This window comes from Danio aesculapii, chromosome 19, assembly GCF_903798145.1.
Source record: "Danio aesculapii chromosome 19, fDanAes4.1, whole genome shotgun sequence".
NCBI classification, from domain to species: Eukaryota; Metazoa; Chordata; class Actinopteri; order Cypriniformes; family Danionidae; genus Danio; species Danio aesculapii.
Genome location: NC_079453.1, coordinates 12,574,457 through 12,600,236, shown reverse-complemented (window position 1 = coordinate 12,600,236; position 25,780 = coordinate 12,574,457). Strand labels below are relative to the sequence as shown.

At 35.5% G+C, this 25,780-nt stretch overlaps 1 protein-coding gene and 2 long non-coding RNA genes across 3 annotated transcripts; all 3 read right to left on the bottom strand.

Moving 5' to 3' along the window:
• Nucleotides 1-1,578: 1,578 nt before the first annotated feature.
• On the bottom strand, nt 1,579-14,091 carry si:ch211-171h4.6 (C3a anaphylatoxin chemotactic receptor). The gene is made up of 3 exons (XM_056479899.1): nt 13,900-14,091; nt 7,599-8,151; nt 1,579-3,505 (listed from the first exon to the last, which is right to left on the bottom strand). The coding sequence occupies exons 2-3, from the start codon at nt 8,148-8,150 to the stop codon at nt 2,993-2,995; spliced, it is 1,065 nt and encodes a 354-aa protein (XP_056335874.1). The 5' UTR covers nt 8,151; nt 13,900-14,091; the 3' UTR covers nt 1,579-2,992.
• A 7,248-nt stretch (nt 14,092-21,339) lies between these two features.
• LOC130246210 (uncharacterized) lies at nt 21,340-22,792 on the bottom strand. Its single transcript, XR_008839413.1, has 3 exons — nt 22,730-22,792; nt 21,778-21,917; nt 21,340-21,661 (listed from the first exon to the last, which is right to left on the bottom strand). It is a non-coding gene; the product is annotated as an uncharacterized LOC130246210 (long non-coding RNA).
• A 634-nt stretch (nt 22,793-23,426) lies between these two features.
• LOC130246254 (uncharacterized) lies at nt 23,427-24,340 on the bottom strand. The gene is made up of 3 exons (XR_008839420.1): nt 24,167-24,340; nt 23,890-24,064; nt 23,427-23,476 (listed from the first exon to the last, which is right to left on the bottom strand). It is a non-coding gene; the product is annotated as an uncharacterized LOC130246254 (long non-coding RNA).
• Nucleotides 24,341-25,780: the final 1,440 nt, after the last annotated feature.

The window sequence follows — 25,780 nt, the reverse complement described above, 5'->3', positions numbered from 1 at the left end:
ACATTAACAGCCTGAGGTATCAAGACATTTGTGCTGCCCATTACATTACAAACCAGATGAGAGGGCAAATTCTTCAGCAGGATAGCGCTCCTTCTTATACTTTAGCCTCCACATCAAAATTCCTGAATGTAAAAAAGATCAAGGTGCTCCAGGATTGGCCTGCCCAGTCACCAGACTTGAACATTGTTGAGGAGGCATTGAAGATGAATCCAAAGAATCTTGATGAACTCTAGGAGTCCTGAAAGGACACTTTCTTTGCCATTCCAGATGACTTTATTAATAAGTTATTTCAGTCATTGCAGAGATGTATGGATGCAGTCATCCAAGCTCATAGGAGTCATCCACAATATTAATTCTTTTTCCACTGCACCATGACTTTTCTAAGCAAAGTCAGACCTTGCTGTCCTAAATAAATAGTAAAAAATCAAGGCATGATCATATTTCATTTGATTAAAATAAGCGTAATCTAGAGGCCTTTGCCTTTCATATAAGCCACTTCTGATACCAAATGATCAACTAGACGTCAAGTTATTATTTGTTGTTCCTAAAACTTGGATAGGCAACAAGACTTCTGTCAGGTAGTGAATTGCATGCCTGTGAAAGCCCTATTTTGACTCTTTATTCATAGTGTGTTCATGGGCATCTTTCAGAGAGGATCTGACTGATAATATGAAAACCTTATCATCTACACTAGTAGAACTGCAAACCATAAGAAATGCAGGATTCTTTGCTGTAAACTGGAGAGAGAGAGAGAGAGAGAGAGAGAGAGAGAGAGAGAGAGAGAGAGAGAGAGAGAGAGAGAGAGAGAGATTACAGCAATCAACTGATCTAGTGTCTCGTTCCTTGACATTACATGTAGTGTTATTATGGAGATTTTATCTGACTGACTGGCTGACTTGCCCAGACATGCACAAAACACTACGCATGAATCCTAATGGTGATTATTTTGTGCGTAACACTTTACAATAAGGCTGTATTAGGTAATGTTAATTAATGCGTTTACTAACATGAACAAACAATGAACAACACATTCATTACATTATTTGTTAATGTTAGTTAATGAAAATACAGTTGTTCATTGTTAGGTCATGTTAACTCACAATGCATTAACCAATGTTAAATGTTGAATTATGATGATTTATGAATGCTGTATAAGTATTGTTCATATTCATGTTAGTAAATACATGAACAATTAAAAATTGTGTTAGATATGTTTGGAAATACTGAGTTATGGGCAAACGCTCCCAGTAAAGTTTCACTTTCAGACAATCAGTCATTGTCAGTGATAACCACTCAAGCATTCTGTGCTTTGTGTTGATTTGCTTCATTTAGGTGTAAATAAATTAGTGAATATCCAAGAAACCATAATTAATCGAATAAAAAACATAAAATTTTTAAATATAATTAATAAAATTGAGGCTTGAAGGGCATCTTGCATAAAAAATATGCCAGTATAATTGATGGTTCATTCCACTGTGGTGATTCTTGATAAATAAAGCATTGTGCTGAAATAAAGTTAGTGGGTATTGAAATGTATTTACTGGCATAAGATAAGAAGTTTTAGGATGTCTTTATCAGAAAAGAGGAACAAAAGTCTGTGGTTCTTGAAGTGGAAGAAGTGTATTAATCTACAGAGACTTTTTTTTTTCAGGAAACCTGACCACAGTTTATTGGTTTGCTGTGAAGAAATACACAGTTGCTCGCTTTAGTATCATAGAAACAGGCTTTGTAAACTGTTTTTGACCTCATGTGCGAATTATGAAAAAGAAATCACATTTATCAAAATGACTCTCTATATATACAGTACAAGGTTATTATTTATGTTTTTTAAAGGGGTAGTTCACGCAAAAATAACAATTTACTTACTATTTACTTCCTCAAGTAGTTCCTTAGCTTTACATCTTTCTTTTACCAGTTGTAAATTAAAGGAGATATTTTAAAGAAAGCCGAAAATCCAGTATTGACTTCCATAGCAAGAAAAAAACAAATACTATGGAAGTCAACAGTATCAGGTTGCAAGATTTCTTCAAAAAATATCTTCCTTTTTGTTCAACAGACAAAAAAAAAGTCAAACAGGTTTTACACAAGTTAAGGGAGAGTAAATTATGACAGAATCTGGGTGAATATTCCATGTTTTTTCATGATAAAGTTCTTCATCCAGGTATATGTACAGAATCAGGTATAGATAGTCTTCAATATAGGCTCATTCTGGAAACGTAGCCCTATATACATCTCTGGAGATCGCGAATTAAGTAGCGATAGGTCCATATGGCTGCATTTCATTTTTTAAAGAATGCTATGGGGCGGTATGACGGCGCTCCTTTTCGTGCTTACAGCTGACCGCTTACCTCCGTATGAACAGCTTTCCTGCTGTAAGAGGAGTTGACCATGATGACAGGGTTCAAGTTTGGTGAAGAACGGTTTCAGAAAGCAGGTAAGACAAAAACAAAAAAATAAAATAAACAAGTACATAACAGAGTGAGAATGTGGTCAAATCTGAAAACGTGGTTCTTTCTCTGGATTGCTTTTGAAAATTTTTGGTTGGGTTTAGGAAAGTGGGTGAGCGGGTTAATCAATAAAATTGGTTGAGTTTAGGGAAGGAGATCGATGGGTCAGTTAATCTTTCAGTCAGTCAGTCATTCAGTCAGTCAAACAGTCACTCAACAGCGGCCTCTGGTGGTTTTACGCAAGAACAACAGGCGTGAATGGCACTTGCGAAAGAAATTTGAGATCTCAAAAAGCGTAGACAGTGTCCTCTTATGGATTCGCAAAAACAAGAACTGCAAAAAAACTTAGCTCCTGGGACGCATTTCGTGGTGTCCAGAAATGTATATAGGAGGTATATTTTCAGAATGAGCCTGGGTTGATAGTCTTAATGCTTAAATGTCAGATAAAATAACTCTTTCACATTGATTTGATCAGTCTTCCCTGTACAATTTTCCAGCTGACTGTCACTGCTAAATAACAAAAGTAAGATTACAATAAAACTCTTTTAAACTTTAGCCAACCGCCTAGGTCGACCTCGATTAAGTCCTGTAGACTTCGAAAGGGAATTACAGCTTTCATCCCTGGTGCCTTCCTGAGACTGTACAGTGGGCACTTCTTCCATAAGCGCTCGGCGATAAATCCCTGATATGCTTTGCCTAAAGTTTTGCCGAAGATTGAGTCCCATGCAGAAATAGAGCAGCGGGTTGACACAGCTGTTGAAATACGCAATGCCCTTAGCAATAGGCAGGCCCACTTTGACTACTTGGCTTTTCTTGTCCACCATCTTGGCGAGCAGCAGGCAGTGGTATGGGGCCCAGCACAGGAAAAAGGCGACCACTAATGCAGCGAGAATCCGCAGGGGCTTCGATTTGCCAGAAAACCTTGCTCTGCGTATCCCAATAGCAGCTAGAACGTAGCAGCACAGGATGACCAGGAAAGGCAACAGGAATCCACACAAGAAGCGAATGCTGTACAGGGCGTTCTTTGCCGAATTGTCGCCCTTTGACGATTCTTTCACCTGCGCAAAGTAAAAAGGGCTCAATTATAAAACATGCATATGCATCTTCTGGGACATTTTCATAAAACATTTACTCTTACCATTAAGAGTTCTCTTAAAGAGCAGTACATGTATTTAGCTTAAGTTTGCTGACTTTTATCTTACTAAGAAATAGGGAAGTCTTAAGTTAAAGGTGCAAGGTTTTGGCTCTTCTTAAGCATAAACATACCATAATATGTTTACAGATATTTAAGAAACATGGCAAGAGAACATTCTTATATGCATATCTTCAGGACCATAGTCATAAAACATTTTGTATTCGCATTGAGTTCTCTTAAACAGCAGGACATGTCTTTAGCTTAAGTATGCTGACTTTTATTTTACTAATAGGGAAGTCTTAAGCTAAGCATAGACTGTAAAAGATATGGACATAGTATCCGTGACGTCACCCATAGGTTTCTGAACAATGCAAAAAAAGCTACAAGTAGGTGCGGCCAACCGTCGCCATTTTGTTAGCTTATCATTGCACTGACTGTGGGATACCAAACAAGGGCAAAGAGGCGGAGCATAAGCGGAGCTACAGGCGCATGCTGGCATTTTGCTTTGACAGATTTTTTTTTGGGAGAACGTAATACTTCATTACCTGCGACTCCTTTGTGTTCTGACCACATGTGCTTGGTTGTATACTATGTTAATAAAGTGTTTAGTCTTTTAAAGCATTGTTCTTATGACGTTTATTTCTACAGTGGGGAAAACGCGAATTACTTACAAATACTTTAATATAGTCTGTGTTAGTAGTCTGTGCATGGCTATTTATGAAATCCATGCATAACACTGTATGGTGACGTTTCAGATGACTGTTTTATAGCCTACAGCTAAGCAGGAAATAATTCCAAAAGGCAGTTGACTGTGTAAAAAAAACATTAAACAAAACAAAAATACCATGTTTATGCCGAGTTCAGTGGCTAATCAGCCGGAATCAGCTGAGGTGACGAGACAGCGAGCAGCAAGACTTCGCTGTCACTCAAGTGACCATGCCCTTAATTATGCAGACTTAATTAATTTAAATAAAATCAAAATGGAAGAGTTATTAAAAAAACACCCCCACACAGTTGTCATGAAGGGTAATATTAGCTATATGAACCAAAGCTATCTTTTTTACCAGGCTGTAAACATGTTTTTAGCAGCTGTAAAAATGGCCAATTTAGCATTGCAGTCAGAAATCATTTGGATTTCCTGGAGCCAGCCCCCAAAGGCGAGTCGATGAATTAGTGTTTCTACGATTTCTGCGATGTCATGGCTGAATGACAATGAACACCTCAGGTACTGTTTAAGTGCTTTATTCAGTGTTGAATGTTACCCCATTAACTGTATACCAAATGTTTTTTTAACTTGCATCTTAATTTGTTGCAATTGGTGCATTTTTGTATAACTTGCGCCATTCCTCGTCCCCTGACGATCGCATCAGCTGTGAGATAATTTTAGGTACATTGAGGTAAAACAGCATGGGTGTTGCTTTAGCACCCCTATATTTCTATTCAGCCCCCCTAAAAGTTTTGCGATTAGATCATGAACTGTACTCTAATAAATTATTGGCCGAGTCCCCTTTAAATTTTATATGAAAACGGCAGCAGACTTCCGCTGCTCCGTTTTCAACTCGTTTTTCATTTAATCAGTAAACCACAGCCATGCAGAGCGAATGCAGAAGATGTGTTTATCGATAGATTGTTATAATATCTGTATATGTATTTGCAGTTCTTTACTACAGAAACACTTATCACTTGTACCCCAATGTCATGGAGGAGCATTCGGGTTTCCCCATCTACTGCTTCCTCGGCGCTCCCTTCATCAGCTCAGCTGGTTTCCTCAAGCGAAAATGTAACTCCTAACAAATATTTTGCTATGTTTATTTCAAAATTAACTATGAATATAAAACGCATCACAGTGCATGTGGCATTTATCTATCATACATTCATGCACAGGATTAAACACTGACAGAACTACTCAGTAAACGTATCAATTAATTTTAAAATGTGTTGTAACTTATTAAAAAAAATATTATTACACATTTTTCTTTGTTTACCCCAAAAGTAATATTAAATTGATTAAACAAGCTACACACTGTAACTTATTTGAGTTTTTGAAGTGTGCTTTGCTTTTTTATTCCTCATTTTTTTTTTTTTTAATTTACAACATTATAACTACTATTGGCTAAGCATAAATCATTGAGTAGGATTAGACTATTAGCATCTCCCTTTAAAATGAACCAATTTGTTTAAATATTTTTCCTTTTTAAATGTAAAGCTCACCCAAAAATGAAAATTGTCATCATTTACTCAACTTTTACTTGTTCCAAACCGGTTTGTCTTTTCTTATTCTGTTGAACACAAAAGAAGATATTTTGAAGAAAGCTGGAAACCTGTAACCATTAACTTCTATAGTATTTGTTTTTTCCCAATTCTGTTTAATGGAGAGGTGATTTTTTTTTCAACACATTTCTAATACTTAATACTTTTAATAACTCATTTCTAATAACTGATTTATTTTATCTTTGCCATGATGACAGTAAATCATATTTGACTGGATATTTTTCAAAACACTTCTATACAGCTTAAAGTGACATTTAAAGGCTTAACTAGGTTAATTAGGTTAACTAGTCAGGCTAGGGTAATCGGGGAAGTTATTGTTTATCGATGGTTTGTTCAGTAGACTATTGAAAATAACATATAAAGGGGCTAAAAATTTTGACCTTAAATTGGTTTTTAAAAAAGTAAAAACTGCTTTTATACTATCCAAAATAAAACAAACAAGACTTTCCACAGAAGAAATAATATTATCAGACATACTGATTAGCATAATTTGGGAAATATTTAAAACAGAAAAAAAAATTAAAAGGGGGGGGGGCTAATAATTCTGACTTTAACTGTATGTAAATATATATATATATATATATATATATATATATATATATATATATATATATATATATATATATATATATATATATATATATATATATATATAAATATAGCTAATTAATAAAAAAAACATTGACTCTTGTGGTTTCTTTGCCTACTTTCATTTAAAATTTGGGTTGGGTCGGTAATAGTACACCACATTTATTTTAGGACTACACCACTGGTTACCAGCATATGTTTGAATGTTTGAGTAGCATTTTGTCACATTTATTGCCATGTTAAAAGCACAAACAAATATTTTACCTTGGATCTTGAAAATAAAATAACTAGCAGTAATACCAAAAAATATTAACGACACAACTGTGACTGAGCCAAACCAACATCAGTCACTCAGAATTTACTTTTAATAATTAATGAGGTTAATGTTCGCTAATTAGATCATTTTTGTCCTACACTGAAAAAATGCAGGGTTCAACACAATTCATTCATGTTGTCCCAACGCAAATCGATTAAGTTAACTTAACACTTTTAACTAATTTATGTGGACTGAACATAAAAAACTAAGTTGTCCCAATGAAATATCAAGAATTGTGTTGTTTCAGCTCATTTTAAACAAGTTATTTGAACGAGCAAAAAAAAAAAAAAAAACTTCTGAGTGTAAATGTGTTCCCAACTGAAATTTACCATTTTTACTAAACAAGATTTGACAGATCACATATGTTTTCCAGGCAGTCAAAATTTTAGGTTCCTCATATGGAGCTGTTTTTCATTAACAATTAAAAATGTACAACATGTCTGCATTTTTCAAACTCCTATCACTGAAAAAAATGATTTAAAGATGATTCCTTGGATTTACTAAATTTATTTTTTAATTAAGTGGTTGTAAACAATTTATTTGGGCTGAATTTGAACATTACTAAATTTAATTTGTGTTTAAATTCAACACATAAATTGATTGCAACAATTTTGCAGACATCATTTTTTCGGTGTCATCACAAATGATATTTTGACCACTGGTCAAAAAGTGTAAGTGGAAAATGTCCCTGTTTTGGGTATCAGAAATCTGATTACTAGAATTCAAGGGCACGTTAAATTATTCTGTAAGTACTGAATGCAGATAAAACTTCATATGTAACTAATTGCTCAATTTTAGACATCAACTATAAATTCAAACAGAAATGCTAAGTTGTTCTGACCTCCAGGGAGCACTTGCTCAAGTTTTTGTCACCAAGGTAGACCTGCCGGTAAACAAAGTATGGAGAACTAAAGATCACAGCCACGATCCAAACTCCCACACTGACAACACGAGCAGCACATATTGTCCGTCGTTTCCTGGTGAACACCGGACACCAGACGCAGAGCGTTCGATCCACACTGATGACAGCCAGAAGAAAAACACTGCAGAACATGTTGGCGTACTTAAAGAAACCATTGAACTTGCAGAGAAAGATTCCAAAAGGCCAGTAGTCAAAGAAGAGGTTTTTGATGAGTGAAATGATTCGGGTGAAGCAGAAGATCAGATCTGCTACTGCGAGATTGACCAACCAAACGTTACTGACGTTGGGTTTAAGGCGAAAACCTGCCACCCAGATGACCACAGAGTTCCCGCTGATGCCAAAGATGATGGTAATGGTGTATAGGACAATGGTAATATTTTCCATAATGGCATCGATGTCCAGTGTTGATTTCTCAGGGTGGATTGATACATCAGAGTGGGAGTGCGTGTGAAGAGTTGTATTGAAGGCCATTCTAAGAGATAAATAAAAAATGAAGTGTTAAAATTTTGAAAATAAAGTGTTATAGATGTCAGTATAAGTGTGTTATTCTTAAGAATATCTATAGACAAGTGTGCTCCAAAACATTGGCAAAATCCACATTAAGAAGTTATAAAAATCCAAAGCTTGCAATCTGTCACTTCCACCTAAATGGATCCACAATTTTTTGATGTCAACTCATACTTCAGTTTTTCATCAAATCTTGTGACCAATCAAATGCTCTCTGGTATCTGACTTGTCCTGCCCCTTCAAAACACTTTGGCTGCATTTGAGATTGCACAGGGATACTGTATGTGAAAATCGGCATGTGAGCAGTCAGAATATATTGTGTCCAAAAAACATTAGACGAGAAGTGACCTACTACTTCCGCCAAGATTTCTGTAGTGTGCATCCGATGGACACTATACTATCCCATGATGCCACATGAAAGAATTCATAAATGGGAGTGAATCAACTTAACGGTCGCAGGTAGACCATGTAATAATGACAAATAGCAGATGTAGTATGTCCGAATTCTGTTCCTACTAGTCACATTCGTGTGATATAGAACATACTAATCTAGGTAGTCATGTAGTAGACTCAAATGTAGTACCTACTCGACTAGTTGGCGATTTCGGACACAGCTTATTGCTATGTGCACTTCAGTTTCATGTCTCTCATTGGCAGAGCTGCGATTAAAAAAAGCAATGCTATTGGCTGTTTTTAGAAAAAGGGGAGGGGCGATTTTATGTCCCGCACTCGCTTCATGTTCCAGTTCAAATTACGTCACACAAAAATGAATATAATTGCATAAATAGTATGACTATATTATACGCACTGCAATGGAAACACCAACAAATTAAGAAAACCTCTTCATCGGTTTGACAGCACACATGCAAATCCTCACAATGTAAACACAAATAACAAAACGTATTAGCAACAACAAATGATAACTTGACTTCTATTGATCATTTGATGGTCATCTGGAATGGCAAAGAAAGCATTCTTGCAGGACTCCCAGAGTTCATCAAGATTCTGTGGATTCATCTTCAATGCCTTTTCCTTCATCTTACCCCAGACATGCTCAATAATGTTTATGTCTGGTGACTGGGCTGGCCAATCCTAGAGCACTTTGACCTTCTTTGCTTTCAGGAACTTTGATGTGGAGGCTGAGGTATGAGAAGTAGCGCTATCCTGCTGAAGAATTTGCCCTCTCCTGTGGTTTGTAATGTAATGAGCAGCACAAATGTCTTGATACCTCAGGCTGTTAATGTTAACATTCACTCTGCAGATCTCTCACATGCCCGTAATACTGAATGTAACCCCAAACCATGATTTTTTTCTTCACCAAACTTGACTGTTTCTGTGAGAATCTTGAGTCTATGCAGTTTCCAATAGGTCTTCTGCATTATTTGTGAAGATGCAGTTCAACACATGATTCATCGGAAAAATCTCTCATTTTTCCAATTGATCAACTAGATGTCAAGTTATTATTTGTCGCTCTTACAACTGGACAAGACTTTTGTCAGGTAGTGTATCATGTTGTCTTTTCCATCATTAGCCTACTAAAAGGGCCTGACTATTTTTAAAATTATTTTTCTTATCTGCAATTTATTAGAATTTAACAATGATCATTGTGAACTTATTTTCATTAATGTTGAACTCATATTTAGTTGAGGATAGTAAGTCAGTTTAGTTATCTAATAACGACACAGTTAATCATCAGTTTATTTAGGCTAATAACATGCAAAAGACAAAGGAATTGTTTAATCAGGGTGTTAAAATAAACAAAAAACTCACCTTCAAATCACCTACAACTTCACTGAGCAATAGTCCCTGCACAATAAGCAAATCCTAGCCAGGTTGGTCACATTTTTAGTTCATCTCCTACAATATATTTTGATTGTGGTCCATGCTATTCGCAGCACATTTTTCTATTTGTGTTTGCATTGTCAGTATCTGCAGTACACGTGCTGGTAAACCGTTAACTTTCTTAATTTGCTGTTTTTTTCTATGCATGTGTTTTCTTAAGTTGTTCATTACGCTCTCCCGGCCACCGTAATATTGTGTGCAAAGTATGTGCAAATACTTAACAAGAATTACCAGACAGGAAGTGAGCAAATATGAGAGCAAGAATATAATCATATCTCATATCTCAAGTTTTTCCTCTTATGCACCCAACAACGTTTCTTTGTGTATTTATAGGGTGGTTAACATTTTCATTTAAATATAGTACAGTAGGATTAAATATTTATATAGTTTAATCTAGCCCTCACATGACAGCTACCCAGCTCTTACTCAGAGTCTGTTTCAAAAGATCTGTCTGGAAAAAAGGGGAAAAAAATCTCTGAACCTTTCACCTTCAACAAAATACAGAAGTGGAAGAAAACGGGTGTTTTAAAATAGCACAGATCGATTGCACACATCTTAAGAAGCAATCTCTTGCGTCTAATTTAGAGAATAATGTAATAGATCTTATTAAATCTTAATGCTTAATGTTGGTATTAATGAGAAAATTAACTTATTTAAAAATTAAACTTCATCATTTACTCACTCTTTACTTGTTCAGAAACTATTTGAGTTACTTCTGTTGAACACAAAATAAGATATTTCGAAAAAATGCAGTGAAATATCTACACTGTAAAAAATATATATGATTAGAGTCATGACAACATATTCATTCATTCATTTTCTTTTCAGCTTAGTCCATTTATTAATCTGGGGTCGTCACAGCGGAATGAACCGCCAATTATCCAGCATATTTTTTACGCAGCAGATCATGACAGCATATGTTTTTAGTTATTTCTAACTTATTAAACTAAGTTAATCCTGTTCCAACTTAATTTTATGAGTTACGCAAGTTCTTTTAAGTCAGTTTAATATAATACAAGTTCAAATGACTCATAAGGTTGATTTGATTCTGCTTAAAAATTTAAGGCAACCAGATTTATTTTACAGTCTACCACTCATTGACTTTCATTGTATTTTTTCAATTCTAAGGATGCCAATGGGTGCCAGCAACAAGCATTCTTCAAAATATCTTCTTTTGTGTTCAACAGAAAGAAAAAAAAACACATGAGGGAGAGTCAATGATAAGGTTATTTAAATAATCAACAAGGAATATATTTTTGCTGTGGTTACTAAATCATAACTGTGATCTATGTCAAGCGGTATTTTGTACAAATGTAGAACAACTTTTAAATAGTTTTACCTTAAACATAAACTGCACATTTTTACTTTTGACCTCGTCAGTAGACACAAAAGTAACACACGGGTGGGTCAAAAGTAGCAGAAGGATTTGTGCTAGATTTACTGGCTTAAACTTGTTTATTTTAAATACAGCTACCTATGACCTTGTTAATGTTCACTGAAAGCATATTTTGTCCTTTATCTATATATGCATTTTAATTTACATTACAGATCAAATGTTTCAAAAGTAGCCTAACAATGCAAACTTTTATAATTTAGAATTTTTTTTATTATTATTATTGGAAATACACATTGATTTATGTTTAGTTTAAACACTGCAAACTCTAATGTAGAAATGAAAAATAAGTTTTGGCTATTACCAGTGGGTCAAAAATAAAAGTGTTACCACCCCCAAATGAACACATCGTTCTGGTACACTTTTATTTTTTGTGAGTGATACTTTATGTGTTATCGCATGCTCATATTCCAAGCTACACCATATATAGTTTAAATACGAGTTGTCTGGCAACTAAAAGGTTTCAGCATATAAAACTGGTTTAAAAGCGGAGCTAATGCAAGTTATTATGAATTGCTCCACTGAATAATGTGAGGTCACAACATCTTTGTATTTAGAGTATTGAGATTATATTTAACATTTACTCACACTAAATGTTATCGCAAAAAAGAGAACTGCGTGTCCTTATCACACATTGTAAAACCCGCTGATAATCCATGAAAAAAAAACAGCTGTCAGCATTAGAATCAGTTGTGTTTCTCCTTTTACGCTAAACACAAAGCAGTGACTGTAAAACACTCACAGTTTGTTCAAACTGCTTATTTAAAATGAGCTGAAACAACACAATTGTTTTCTAGGGGGACAACTTAATTGTTTTATGTTCAATCCACTTAAATTTGTAAAAACTAATAAGTTAACTTAAATTCTTCATGTTGTCTCAATACAAATTGATTGTGTGGACCCAGCATTTTTACAGTGAACCATTAGGATTTGAAGGGACAGTTCAAACAATTTCCAATTACCTTACACTTAAGCGATTCTAAACTTTTATGAATTTCTTTCTTTGGTTGATAAAAACAAGAAGATATTCTGAAGAATGTTGGGGGAAAAGGCCAAAACTACTATAGAAGTCAATGGTAAGTAGAGACTCAAAAAAATATTTTTGCTGTTTGTTCAATCTAATTAAAAAAAAAGCTGAAACACAATTCTTGAGTTTTTTTGGTGACAACTTAGTTGTTTTAAGTTCAATCCACTTAAATAAGTAAAGACTAACTCCAGTGGTTCTAAATTTTTATGAATTTCTTTCTTTGGTTGATAAAAACAAGAAGATATTCTAAAGAATGTTGTGGAGAATGAAATATTTTTGCAGCTTGTTCAAACTACTTATTTAAAATGAGTTGAAGCAAAACAATTTTTGAGTTTTGCTTTGACAACTTAAATGTTTTATGTTCACTCCACTTAAATTTGTGAAAACTAATAAGTTAACTTAAATTCTATGTGTTGTCTCAACATAAATCAATTTTGTGGACCCAGCATTTTTACAGTGAACCATTATGATTTAAAGGGGCAGTTCACACAATTTCCTCAGCATTATCTCGCACTCAAGCGATGCTAAACTTTTATGAATTTCTTTCTTTGGTTGAACACAAAACAAGAAGATATTCTGAAGAATGTTGGGGGAAAAAGCCAAAACAACTATAGAAGTCAATCATAAGTAGAGACTCAAAAAATATTTTTGCTGTTTGATCAATCTACTTATTTAAAATGAGCTGAACCAACACAATTTTGAGGGTTTTTTGACGACAACTTGATTGTTTTAAGTTCAATCCACTTAAAGTTGTAAAAACTAATCAGCTAACTTAAACTCTTCATGTTGTCTCACCACAAATCGATTGCGTGGACCCAGCATTTTGTACAGGGAACTATTATGATTTAACGAGGCATTTCGCACAATTTTCGCACCAATAACTCACACTCAAGCGGTTCTAAACTTTTATGAATTACTTCACAAAACAACACAAAACAAGAAGATATTTTAAAGAATGCTAGGGGGTAATGGCCACAAATACTATAGAAGTTAAAATTATTTTAAAAAACTTAATCGATTTGCGTTGAAACAACATGAATGGATTGTGTGGAACCCAGCATTTTTTACAGTGTAAAATGTTGTCCCAACACAAATTGATTAAGTCAACTTTTTGAAGATAAAACAATTAAGTTGTCTTAATAAAACATAAGAATTGTGTTGTTTCAACTTATTTTAAATAAGTAGTTTGAACAAGCACGGTGTACGGTGTAAATATTGGCAGAATTGTAATTTTGGGGTAAACTATCCCTTTAAGCATTTATATATATAAGTATAAATCAATTCTAAAAGTTATTAACATATATAAACAAACACATAATATAACTTCACATAAAAGTTATTTTTTTTTAAATCACAACCTGAATCATATTGCAGAGTGACAGTACGAACAATAACAATTCATATAGAATCAGAAACAACTTCATACGTTGAAATGTAGTCTGCGCTCTTACCTTCAGTCTGAATGAATTCTTGCTCAGTGATTCAGTCTTTGAAGAAACACCACTGCATAGTACTGTTATTTGTGAATGTGATTCCTACGTTGTCTTGATCGGCATGCAGACAAATAAAAAAGCGATGGGTTCATTGACATTACTTCCAGCTGCTCTCCCTCTCTCTGTCTAAAGCATTTTCTCCCATTTCTTGTCATGTGGTCAATAAGTGTTTTCTTTAGAGACAAAGCAGAAGACAAGCAGGAAGGAGGAGGAGACACACAGATGAACAAACTGACAAAATACATTTGTGTGTTTACTTCATCGTGCCTCTGGGAGAGATAAAAACATGATATCCTGTCTGAAAAGCACACTCTAGATACACTCAAGCAGTACTCCGAAACATCAGATTCCATCATTTTGAAATAAAAAAAATTGAATCAAACCAATACAAATATTAATACTTCTACTACTCATTTGTTATAAGAGTGTATAATATTTTACATCAATTCAGAAGTATTTGGTTAGGATTGTGTGGTCTTCTTTGTTAAAATAGACCACATGAGCTTAACCAAATATTTTTGAATGGGAATAGAAAAGTTTCATTTGTATTTATTTGTTGTATTTTGAGATAAATGACAAATTTCATATTGATTTGTCACTGAGGTATCAGCAGTTTTGTTTTGGCCAACATAGGCCAATTTCTGGAGATTGTGAATTATGTATTTAGAAGTACGTATGGCTGCATTTAGTCTTTAAAACTAACAATACGCGGCGGTGTGACGCCATTCCTTTTCGCGCTTACCCGCTGACCGCTTACCTCCAAATGGACGACTTTCCTGCTGTTACTAGCTTGTCCAGTTAGCTCTCAATGTACATTGGTGGACTTGAGATGCAGAGAGGAGTTGACCATGATGAGTGGGTTCCAGTCCGGCGAAGAGTGGTTCCAGAAAGCAGGTAAGACAGAAGCCAAAACATAAAACAAACAATTAAATAACAGGGTGAGAATGTGGTAAAATCTGAAAACAGGGTAAAAATCAGGAGATGGCTTTTGTTTTTTTGGATTGCTTTCGAAAACTGTTGGGTTTAGTGAAGTGGGTGGGCACTGGTCAATCGGTGCTTCAAATCAAATCAGTGCAGACAAATAAAAAAGCGATGGGTCAAATCGGTGAGAGAAATTTGAGATCTCAAAAAGTGTACACAGCGGCTTCCAGTGGCCTTGGCGATCTTCAGAAATGTATATGGCGGTACGTTTTCCAAAATTTCAGCTCCTTTACATTAAAAGTAAAATAAATTGATGGCGTAACTTAATTACATTTAATTTGACAAACATTTCCACTCATTTGAATTGTATTATTTCACCATATTTAAGGCAAACACATTATTTTTATAATTCCTCTAACTATGCAGACAACCAGAATGTTTTTTTTAGTTTAAACTTAACAACTGCTATAAATATGCCTACCAAAGAGTTTAGAATCCCCAAGAGGCGACACTCAATAGAACGTTCCATTGCAACAGCAGCGCCCAGCAACAGCCCTGCGATTCCGTCATTTTGGAATGAAAGCGATCGGCCGTCCATTGGATCTTATTGCTGTTGCGATGGCAAGCAGCTGCTCTGTTTTTTATTTATTTTTTTTAAAAGTGCATTAAAGCTGAGAAATAACCTGAAAGACGACAATACAACACTTACGATCACAATCATCAGCACTTTTAATAGTTTATTTTACAGACTTATAATATGCTGTTGTTCTACTGGAATTTTCATTCCAAAATGGTCGCCGTGTGACACTAGCGGCATCTAGTGGCTGTTTATCAAATAGCACTAGAGTGTCACCTCTTGGTGATTCTATGCTCTTTGTGCATACTGAACTCTGAACCAGCATTAGCATAGCTGTGGCTCACTGAGTTATACAACAAACATTAATAATTGTCAAAAACTCATTTTAAACAAGTAGTTTGAACGATAAAAATCATTTAGTGTAGTTAATGTATTTGCCAAAATTAATGTACAATGAACAGTAGGCTTATTACAGTTTTTTATTAGCTTTGTTAACGTTAGTAAATGCATTAGCAATACTAGAGTTAACTAAATTAACCTTATTGTAAAGTGTGACCTGTATTTTTTATGTATGTACTAGTAGTTATTTAATTCATAAATTTTCCTTCAGCTTAGTCCCTTATTTATCAGGGGTCGCCACAGCGGAATGAACCGCCAACTATTCTGGCATATGTTTTTACACAGCGGATGTCCTTCCAGCTGCAACCCAGTACTAGGAAACACGCATACACTCTCACATTCACACACATACGGCCAAGTTTGTTTACACAAATCACCTATAGCGCATGTCTTTGGACTGCGGGGGAAACAGGAGCACCTGGAAGAAACCCACACAAACGCGAGGAGAACATGCAAACTCCACACAGAACTGCCTACTGACCCAGCTGTTACTCAAACTATCGACCTTCTTGCTATGAAGCGACAATGCTAACCACTGTGCCACCCTAGGTATTTTATTAATACTTACTTTTCAGTTAGTGTCTATAATAAAATACTAGTAATAATTAATTAGATAGTATTACTTATTCATCAGATATCCATATTTTTATTTATTTATTTGACTTCAACTGTATTAATTTGTTATAACTTCTTTTTTATTAGATTATAGTGCTTTTACCATCTTATTTTATTATATTCTAGTCAGAATTGCTTTTTAAATGTCATATACTGACTAGTCACAAGACACAGAAGACAGCAATCAATTCTTTCATTCATATTCTTTTCTGCTTAGTCCCTTTATTAATCTGGGGTCACTACAGCGGAATGAACCGCCAACTTATCCAGCACATGTTTTTTACGCAACGGATGCCCTTCCAGCAGCAACCCATCACTGGGAACACCCATACACACTCAATCCCACACATACACTAACGGTCAATTTAGCTTATTCAATTCACCTACAGCACATATCTTTGGACTTGTGGGGGAAACTGGAGCAGCTGGAGGAAACCCACGTGAACACAGGGAGAACATGCAAACTCCACACAGAAACGCCAACTGACCAGCGACCTTCTTGCTGTGAGGCGAACACAGTGCAGCCGACAGCAATAAATGATCTTACTAAAATAAAATATCAGTTACAGTTCGAATAAGTACTTGAATCTAATATACATTATGTGTATCAGTATCCACTGAATAAGTTACAGTAGCAAATCAAGAACTAGTATCTATTTAATAGGTTCATGTCAATATAATACGTACTAGAATCGAATCAGCCCTAGAATCTAATGACACAATAAATGATACTGGCATCTATTTACTATACGCAAATCAAATAAACAATTGCATCTAGTAATTAAGTGCAAGTATCTAATAGCCTAATTGTTATCAACAAAAGTACCTAATGAATACCTTATACTGAAAATGACTTGTATATAAAATATATAAAAGTCACAATTAGTCAAACCCGAATAGTTGATATTTCAAAGGCAGATGTTCATAGCCCATAGAGAAAAATTGTGAAATTTGTCTCTATTATTGTCACAACCTGTCTTCCTCGTGTGTTTGTTTTCACCATGCGCTCCTTTGTTCTATTTCCCGCCAACATTATGTTCATCACTGTCACCTGTGTCTCACCCCTGTGTTCAATCATTGTCATTATCACCCTGTGTATTTAAGTACTTGTATTCAGTTCATCCATTGTTTGGTATTTTCTCTGTTTTCACCCTATGTTCTTCCTGTGTTCATCTCTGTAGGCGTTACGTAATACCAGAACTATACAGAAAAAGTTGTGGTGTGTTTTACCCCGTTATATTTTCATAGTCTTTTTGCCCCTAGTGTTTTATTCCTCCCCGCCAACCCCCAACCCTACTTGTGTTTTTCCAATGGATTCCATCTACACTTCGGAGTTCCTCATGTTAAAGCAGGGGGGAAAACAGCCTTGAGGACCATACAGACCGTTCCCTGTTACTAGCGAAAAGATCCAGCTGGCCGGATGACATGCTCTGTGGGTTCTACAACTCCAACTTAGAAACCGCTTGCCGAGCATTGTTGTCTGAAGATGGTCCTCTAGGTGATCTCGCTGCCTATGTGGAGTAGACACTGGCGAGGAACAGATTATTGTTCGACATCAGTCCCACTCCAGACCCAGTGACCAGCCCAACCATCTGCAAGGAGCGTATAGCAGAGCCCACTGCAGACAGAGTGACACCCTTGGTGTGTGAGCCATCGCCATTGAGAGCGATAGGGCGGAATACCACCAAGCAGAAGGATCTCAACCAGCCGTCTGACCAGGTTTGTGAGCCGACAACGCTGAATGTGGAAGCCCTGATGGACCTCGAGGGACTGCGCGAGAATCTCGCCCACAGCAGAGGGTGAGATGGCCCTGGACCGGGATTGCTGCTAATTGACTTCTGGAGCGAAGTCAAGCCCCTCCCGCTTTTTCCAAACAGCCCTCCAGCCCTGTTCCTCCACAAAGACGATCGCTCCAGGGTCATGAGCAGCACCTCACCCAACCCGCCCTCTTTACCTCCGTTGCCGTCAACCACAACCATTCTGCCTCCTTCAGTGAGCCATTCCTCCAGCCTCACGTGTGGAGGTATCCCTGAGGGCCTGCCTACCTGTTTCGCCGGCCAGACGTTGTCACCCGACATCTCCTCCGAGCTACGGACTCTGCCTCGGCCTTCCGACCCAACGGCTCCATGTTAATGGAAACACTTATACTTAATGGAAAAGATAACGATATCAAATCTTAACAAAGCAAACAATAAATGAAAGTTACATTATCAACAGTTACTAGTTAACACCTGAAATATATACTGGTATCAGAACAGTGTGTACTATTAATTAATGAAAGTGTACTTATACTTAATGGAAAAGATAACAATAAATGAAAGTTACATTACACACATAAATTAATGTTAAAAATGGGTTGCCAGAATACGCTTATTCCAAGCTTGTTTTAGTAAATTAAAACTAAGACATGTCCCATGGACCCACCACAAAATAATAAAATTCACAAATAGAAAAAAGAAAACTGAAACTAACAACAGTTAATAAATAACAAACAAATAAAATAACAATTAGCAAACTAATTATTGTTATTTTCAGAATTATTAAGCACTTGTTCTGTGGTGGAAATTCTGACCAGTGGCTGTTTGGAGAAAAGCCTGTAGATGGCACTTTCACAGAATAGAAAATTAAAAGAATATATTAATTGACAAAATCAATGAAATTAAATTCGTTTGCCAAAAAAAAAGAACACTTTGCATGTTAAAGTACATTCACTATTTGTCTTAAGTCTTCATTTTATCTTTTTTTTTCTCCTTTAAGTTTCATTTCAAACTATTAAATGGAAACTGTTGTCTGTTTAAACTATTTGTGTAACATTTTTACTAAGTGATTTGCACTACAGTTAATGTAAGCCATGTAAACAGAACACTAGACTTTGTTTAGGTACACATTGGACATGTTCTGTTGACTTTGTAAAACTACAATTACTAAAACTAACAAAAAAAAAAAATTATATATATATATATATATATATATATATATATATATATATATATATATATATATATATATATATATATATATAGTCGTAGTCAGAATTATTAGCCCCCCTTTGAATTTTTTTTCTTTTTTTTTAGATTTCCCAAATATTGTTTAACGGAGCAAGGAAATTTTCACAGTATGTCTGATAATGTTTCTTCTTCTGGTGAAAGTCTTATTTGTTTTATTTCGGCTAGAATAAAAGCAGTTTTAAATTTTTTTAAACACCATTTTGAGTACAAAATTATTAGCCCCTTTAGGCTGTATTTTTTATAGTCTACTGAACAAACCATCGTTATACAATAGCCGCATTTCCACTATCGGCCCAGTGCGAGCCAGGGCTTTAATCGGGCCAGGCTGGGCCAATAGCCCGGGAGGTTGAGAAATGAGGTCCACTGTCGGGCTAGTTGCTCGCAGCGCTTCACGCAAACACCGCCCCCAGAACGTCCCCCGAATCAAACGTCACACAACCCGCCCACTTCAGCGGGAACAAAAAACTCAAATTATAACCACAAACACAACTTGGCATCACTACGAGAGCTGGAAGATAGAGAACACCGAAGCGATTGCTTTTTTAATGTTTGTGGTCTGTTGGTGTAAGGCCAGACAGCGATCCCTGGATAAGGACATTCGAGTTCGACGGCATTTACTTCGAACACAGATTTTTCTTAGTGAGTTGATCAAGCGCGATAGCAAAACAAATGTAAGGGAAGAAAGCATCTTGTCTCCTCTTTACCTGACAGGAAAACTCCGCCTTTGTACGTAACCCCGCCCCGAAGCCCCAGTTGGCCCTCCTTGGGCCAAGGTATTCGGCGGGCCGAAAAAGGCCGGACGCTGGCCCCAAGGAAGCTCCGCTTTGGCCCGATTACGCCCCGGAAGTGATAGTGAAAACGCGACTGGCCTTGGCTCGCCCTGGCTCGCTCGCTTTAGGCGCGATAGTGGAAACGCGGCTAATAACTTGCCTTATTACCCGTAACCTGCCTAGTTAACCTAATTAACCTAGTTAAGCCTTTAAATGTCACTTTAAACTGTATAGAGATGTCTTGGAAAAATATGTAGTAAAATATTATTTACTGTCATCAAGGCAAAGATAAAATAAATCCGTTATTAGAGCTGAGTTATTAAAACTATTATGTTTAGAAATGTGTTGAAAAAAAAAATCTGTCCATTAAACAGAAATTGGAGGGAAAAATACTAAATAGAAAAGCGTTCACGAAATAAACACTAAACAAAAGCTAAGAAAACCATTAACTAAAACTACAAAAATTAACTAAGAATAATATTGAAATAAAAACTAATATGTAAAAAAATTTATAAATAATACATACATATACAGACATGATATATATGTATAGAGTGTATCGTGCCATTTTTTGTTTGGGTTCATCAACTTCCAGTAGCTCAGCGGTTACGTGATTCTCTTTGCACGCCAGAGACCCGAGTTCTATCCTAGACCCTGACATGTGTGTATATGTATGGAGTGTTTCATGTGTGCATAAGTATTGAGTGCATCGTATATGTATAAAATGTATGATACATTCTATATACACACACACAATGTGCATATACACATGAAACACTCTATACATATACACTCACTTAAAAAAGTTGGGTTAATAATAACCCAACAGGTAACCCATAGATGGGTCAATTTGGCACCGACCTTCTGTTGGGTTATTGTAACCCAATCCATTGGGTTAATAAGGTTAACCCAACAATTTGGGTTATAAAAATAACCAATTTGTTGGGTTATTTTGCCAAAAAGGGGCTTAACCCATAAATAATAATAAATTATTATTATTATTATTAATAATTATTATTATTATCATTATAGTAGTAGTCATCTTTATATGAAAATAAAAAATACACCTTTTTTATTACATTGGAAAAGATTTATTTAAATCCATGAATTTAGTGCCACATCTTTCACAATAACAAACGCCTGAGAGCAGTCTAGTTCATCCCCAAGCAGCAGGACAAGAGGGTTCTGTCTCTGTTGCTCCTCCTCCTCTAAGTACTGAACGAAATACAAGTATACACACATGAATTAAATAATATCCAACATTTATTGTCATAAATAATGCACCTAGAGGTCACAAATCAACAAATTCTTGTTTTGCCTCCTGGTATGAGGGCCGAACCATCTTGCTGCACAATCTGTATGGCAGTGAAGAAATGATAGCTGGCTGAGTTGTTAAAGCACCATCTCCAAAGCGGGATCTCCAAGGCTGTCTTTATATCAAACAGAAAAAAAACACAATAATTAAACTCAAAACAAGACCCTCATATCAAAGGTGAAATGCTACAAACTGGGATTAAAACAGAGCTGTTATGCAGGATTGTCTCACCAGATGAAATGTTTGCTTGAACTGGTAGATCCAAGGCTCTCTTCTTTTTTTGCAATACGAGAGGGTCCGCAGTGATGCATCTCCCCAAACCTCAAAAAGTTTCATTGGTGTGTGGGTATAAAATACCCGTCCTGAGCAATCTAAAAATAAATAAACAAAAACAGCACTTAAATCCATGCCACGCAAACAGTACACTGGATTTATTAAAGGGATATTTTACACAAAAATGGAAATTCTGTCATCAGTAATTCACCCTCCCCTTGTTCTAAATCTCTCCTCAGATGAACACAAAACATGATATTTTGAACAATATAGGTAACTAAACCATTTTTGGTTCACAGTGAAATTCCATAGCATTTTTTGTCTTCTGTTGAAGTCAGTCGGGAGTGGACTATTAAGTTTTTCATTTGCTTTGTGCTTTAAAGTTATCATTTGTGGTCAGCAGAAATAAATAAAAAATCAATCAACAACTTGAGGGTGAGTAAATGACGAATACACCCAAAAATCAGGGAAACACCCATACACTACGACTAATTTAGTTGATTAAATTTACCTATACTGCATGCGTTTGGACTGTGAGGGATATGCAAACTACACACAGCAATGCCAACTGACCCAGCTCCAGAACATGATGGATTCGCCTCTGCTGCTGAATGAGGGTGTTTCACCGATTTTTGGGTGCATTCATCATTTACTCACCCTCAAGTTGTTGATTTGTTTATTTATTTTTTCTGCTGACCACAGATGATAACTTAAAGGACAAAGCAAATAAAAAACTTGATCGTCCCCACTGACTTTAACAGAGGAAAAAATGCTATGGAATTTCACACCAAGAATGGTTTAGTTACCTACTCCTCCATATACCAAATGATGTTCGCTCCAACCTTAAAACAGAATTTTTAAATTTGCACATGTATGCCGGACCAAATAACAACAAAAATCATGTACTTACCCAGTTTAGCAATGGAGAAAAGATAACTGGAAGGCTGAGAGTGGTCATCTCCAGGGGTACCTTAAACAGATAAAGAGAAAAAAAAAACTATAAAATAGTGCACTTTTAGCTGCAGAATTAGTCTTTTATGTGAGTTCTTAAGGTGCATCACATTTGCAAATTTGGTGGGCAAATAAGTTCCATTTTACATGGTCAACTGTGCACTGATGTTCATCAGTGTGCTTAATTCTCATGCTCAGAAACTTGCAAAAGTTTCAAACTCTTGATCACAGATTTCTCCTGAAATAACAGTCATAAAGCAATAATTAATTTAAATAGGTTAATGTCTGTAATATTTCAATTTGGTCAAATGTTCCAGGAGTGGAGTTCTGAAATTTCTGAACTGTGCTTAGACTCTAAATCAGTCATCTGTAAATACCTGTGGCCTCATGCCTGATACAGAGTCTAATACCAAATTCACACTCAAATAAGGCACAGAAACACTTTTGAAAGAGACATTTGTGTCTTTACACACTACCAGTGCTGTTCAGAGAAGTATAAATGCATTTACAGAAGAATTACAAATGTATAATTTGATTTTAAGACATATGGTGATGTAAAGACACATTTACAACATATGATACTGCTTAAGTGTGTGTATCTGTGCATTTTTACATCATGTACATATTACAAAATACAGAGCTGTTGTTTTCTCACCTCTCAACAAGATTATCAAGGGGGATTAAAGCTCGCTCTGTCCAGAGCAACCTACAATGAACAAACAAACAAAAAATAAAATTAACCACAAATTAACATGAGCTGACAGGCAACATTCATCAGTTGAGGGGTCACAGCATCACCTGAATTGAACACTGGGCAAGGACATGTATGTTTAAGGGCTTTTTATTATTGTTTATTAGCATATATTACTACTATTATTATACAAAGCTAGCAGATGTTAAAATTCTTATATGTGTAATTTTTTATGCTTATATTTAATTGTTGTATGACATATATAACCGATTAAACATTAATATTAGCATCTAACATTATCAGGGTTGTGGTTTCATCCCTGTATGTTAGTATAAGATGTAGGGAAAATGCAATTTTCAGGGCCTTCAATATAGTACACACAAACAGTAATAATAACAATTAACTTTCAATAGTTAATAATCAAGTACCTTGAAATGGATAATAAATCCTCTTCTGATAAAAGACGATGTAGCAAGCTTCTGCTCTGTTCGTCCAGGATAACTTTCTCACGTTGCGATCCATTCAGCGCCCTCTAGCGGCGAATAATAACCAATAATAATATAATGCTCGGATTCCGTACTTCTTGGGAAAACTAGCAACTTCCTGAACAAAATGTAGCACATATATATATGTCTATATTAGCATTTAGATGTTACAATATAGTTTCCTAGCGAAAGGACAGTGTTTTTAGACAACATAACATACCTTCAACAAGACTGGACGCGACTCCGGTTTGATGTCTCTGCTGGGTCCTAAAGACGAGAATTACTGCGGAATATCTCAAATACGTGTATCATTTCCTCCAAAACAACTGTAGAGATGAACACGGAGATAGAGAAAGCGTTTTTATCCGCATATAGATCGGCTATGAAGCGCGCACGCTTGTATCATCATAATTAAGAGTCGTGAAACAGATATAAAAAAAACACGACACGAGGAGGCAATTTGATTAAAAAAATAACAACATTGCATTAGAGCTTGCATAAACTTTATAACGCAAGAGCAACATCACGTACGCATATTAATACAGCGGTTCTGTGTCAGATCAATCAGTTGACTGTTGAAATTTCAAAATTGTAACCCTACTGGTTGAGTTATTAAATAAATAACCCAATAAAAGGTTTAAAATAACCCAACAAAGCACCAAATATTTTTAACTCAACCATTGGGTTAAATAAATAACCCAACGTTTTTTAGAGTGCACATGCAATACACTCTATACGTATGCCCACATGATACATTCTATACATATACACACAATACACTTTATACAAAATATGCACACATGATACATTCTATACATACATGATACACTCCATACATATACACACACACACACGCGCGCGCGCGATACACTCTATACATATACACACACGTGATACATTCTATACATATACACACGATACATTCCGTACATGATACACTCCATACTGTACGTATACACACGTGATATATTCTATATGCACACATTATACCCTTTATACATATGCACACATGATACAATCTATACATGCACACATGATACACTCCATACATTTTACACACACTTGTAAAGAAATGCAGCACTTTAAAAGCGATGACAACAAATATTTTTTTAATGTTAATTTAACTAATTTTAATCAGTTTAATCAATTCAAACTTGCGTGTAATATTTTTAGTCAAGAATGTTGGAAAGCAGCAGCTATTTATTTATGAAAGTCAATTGCTGATGGTTTCCAACAATCTTCTGAATATCTACTTTTGTGTTCAACTCAAGAAATAAACTGTAAAAGGTTTTGAAAAGTAGAGGGTGAGTAAATGATGACGGATACTCACATGAGGTTTGACCAATACACCATCTGGAGTGGTAGTTTCCAAATGTTGAACTTTGCTGCCACCTACAGCTGTGTACAAGTTTGACAGAACAAAATTGAATCTCTTTGGTCTGACAACCACACTTGTTGGTGATAATAACAAATAAACCAGTGACAACTGATTTGGATATGAGCAAATATTCAAATCAAACATGTAAAGTGGGCATTCATTAATATTATTTAAGCTGGAATCACATTATGTGACAAACAAAAATTAACAAGCTTAAAATCTTTAAAAAATCAAAAAAAAAAAAAAAAATGTAAGTAAACATCTTAGTAGTAACTCAGTATCCCAAATGACTAGCCCATATTAGTCTTTTACACATTTCGCGAGTTTGTTACATGGTACATTGAGTTTGCAAACTTGGTAATTTGGGAATTTAAAATCAATTCATTATAGCATGTATATGACACGTGTTTTTTTTTTTTTAACTCAGCTAACAATTTTACGTTCTAAAAACATTTC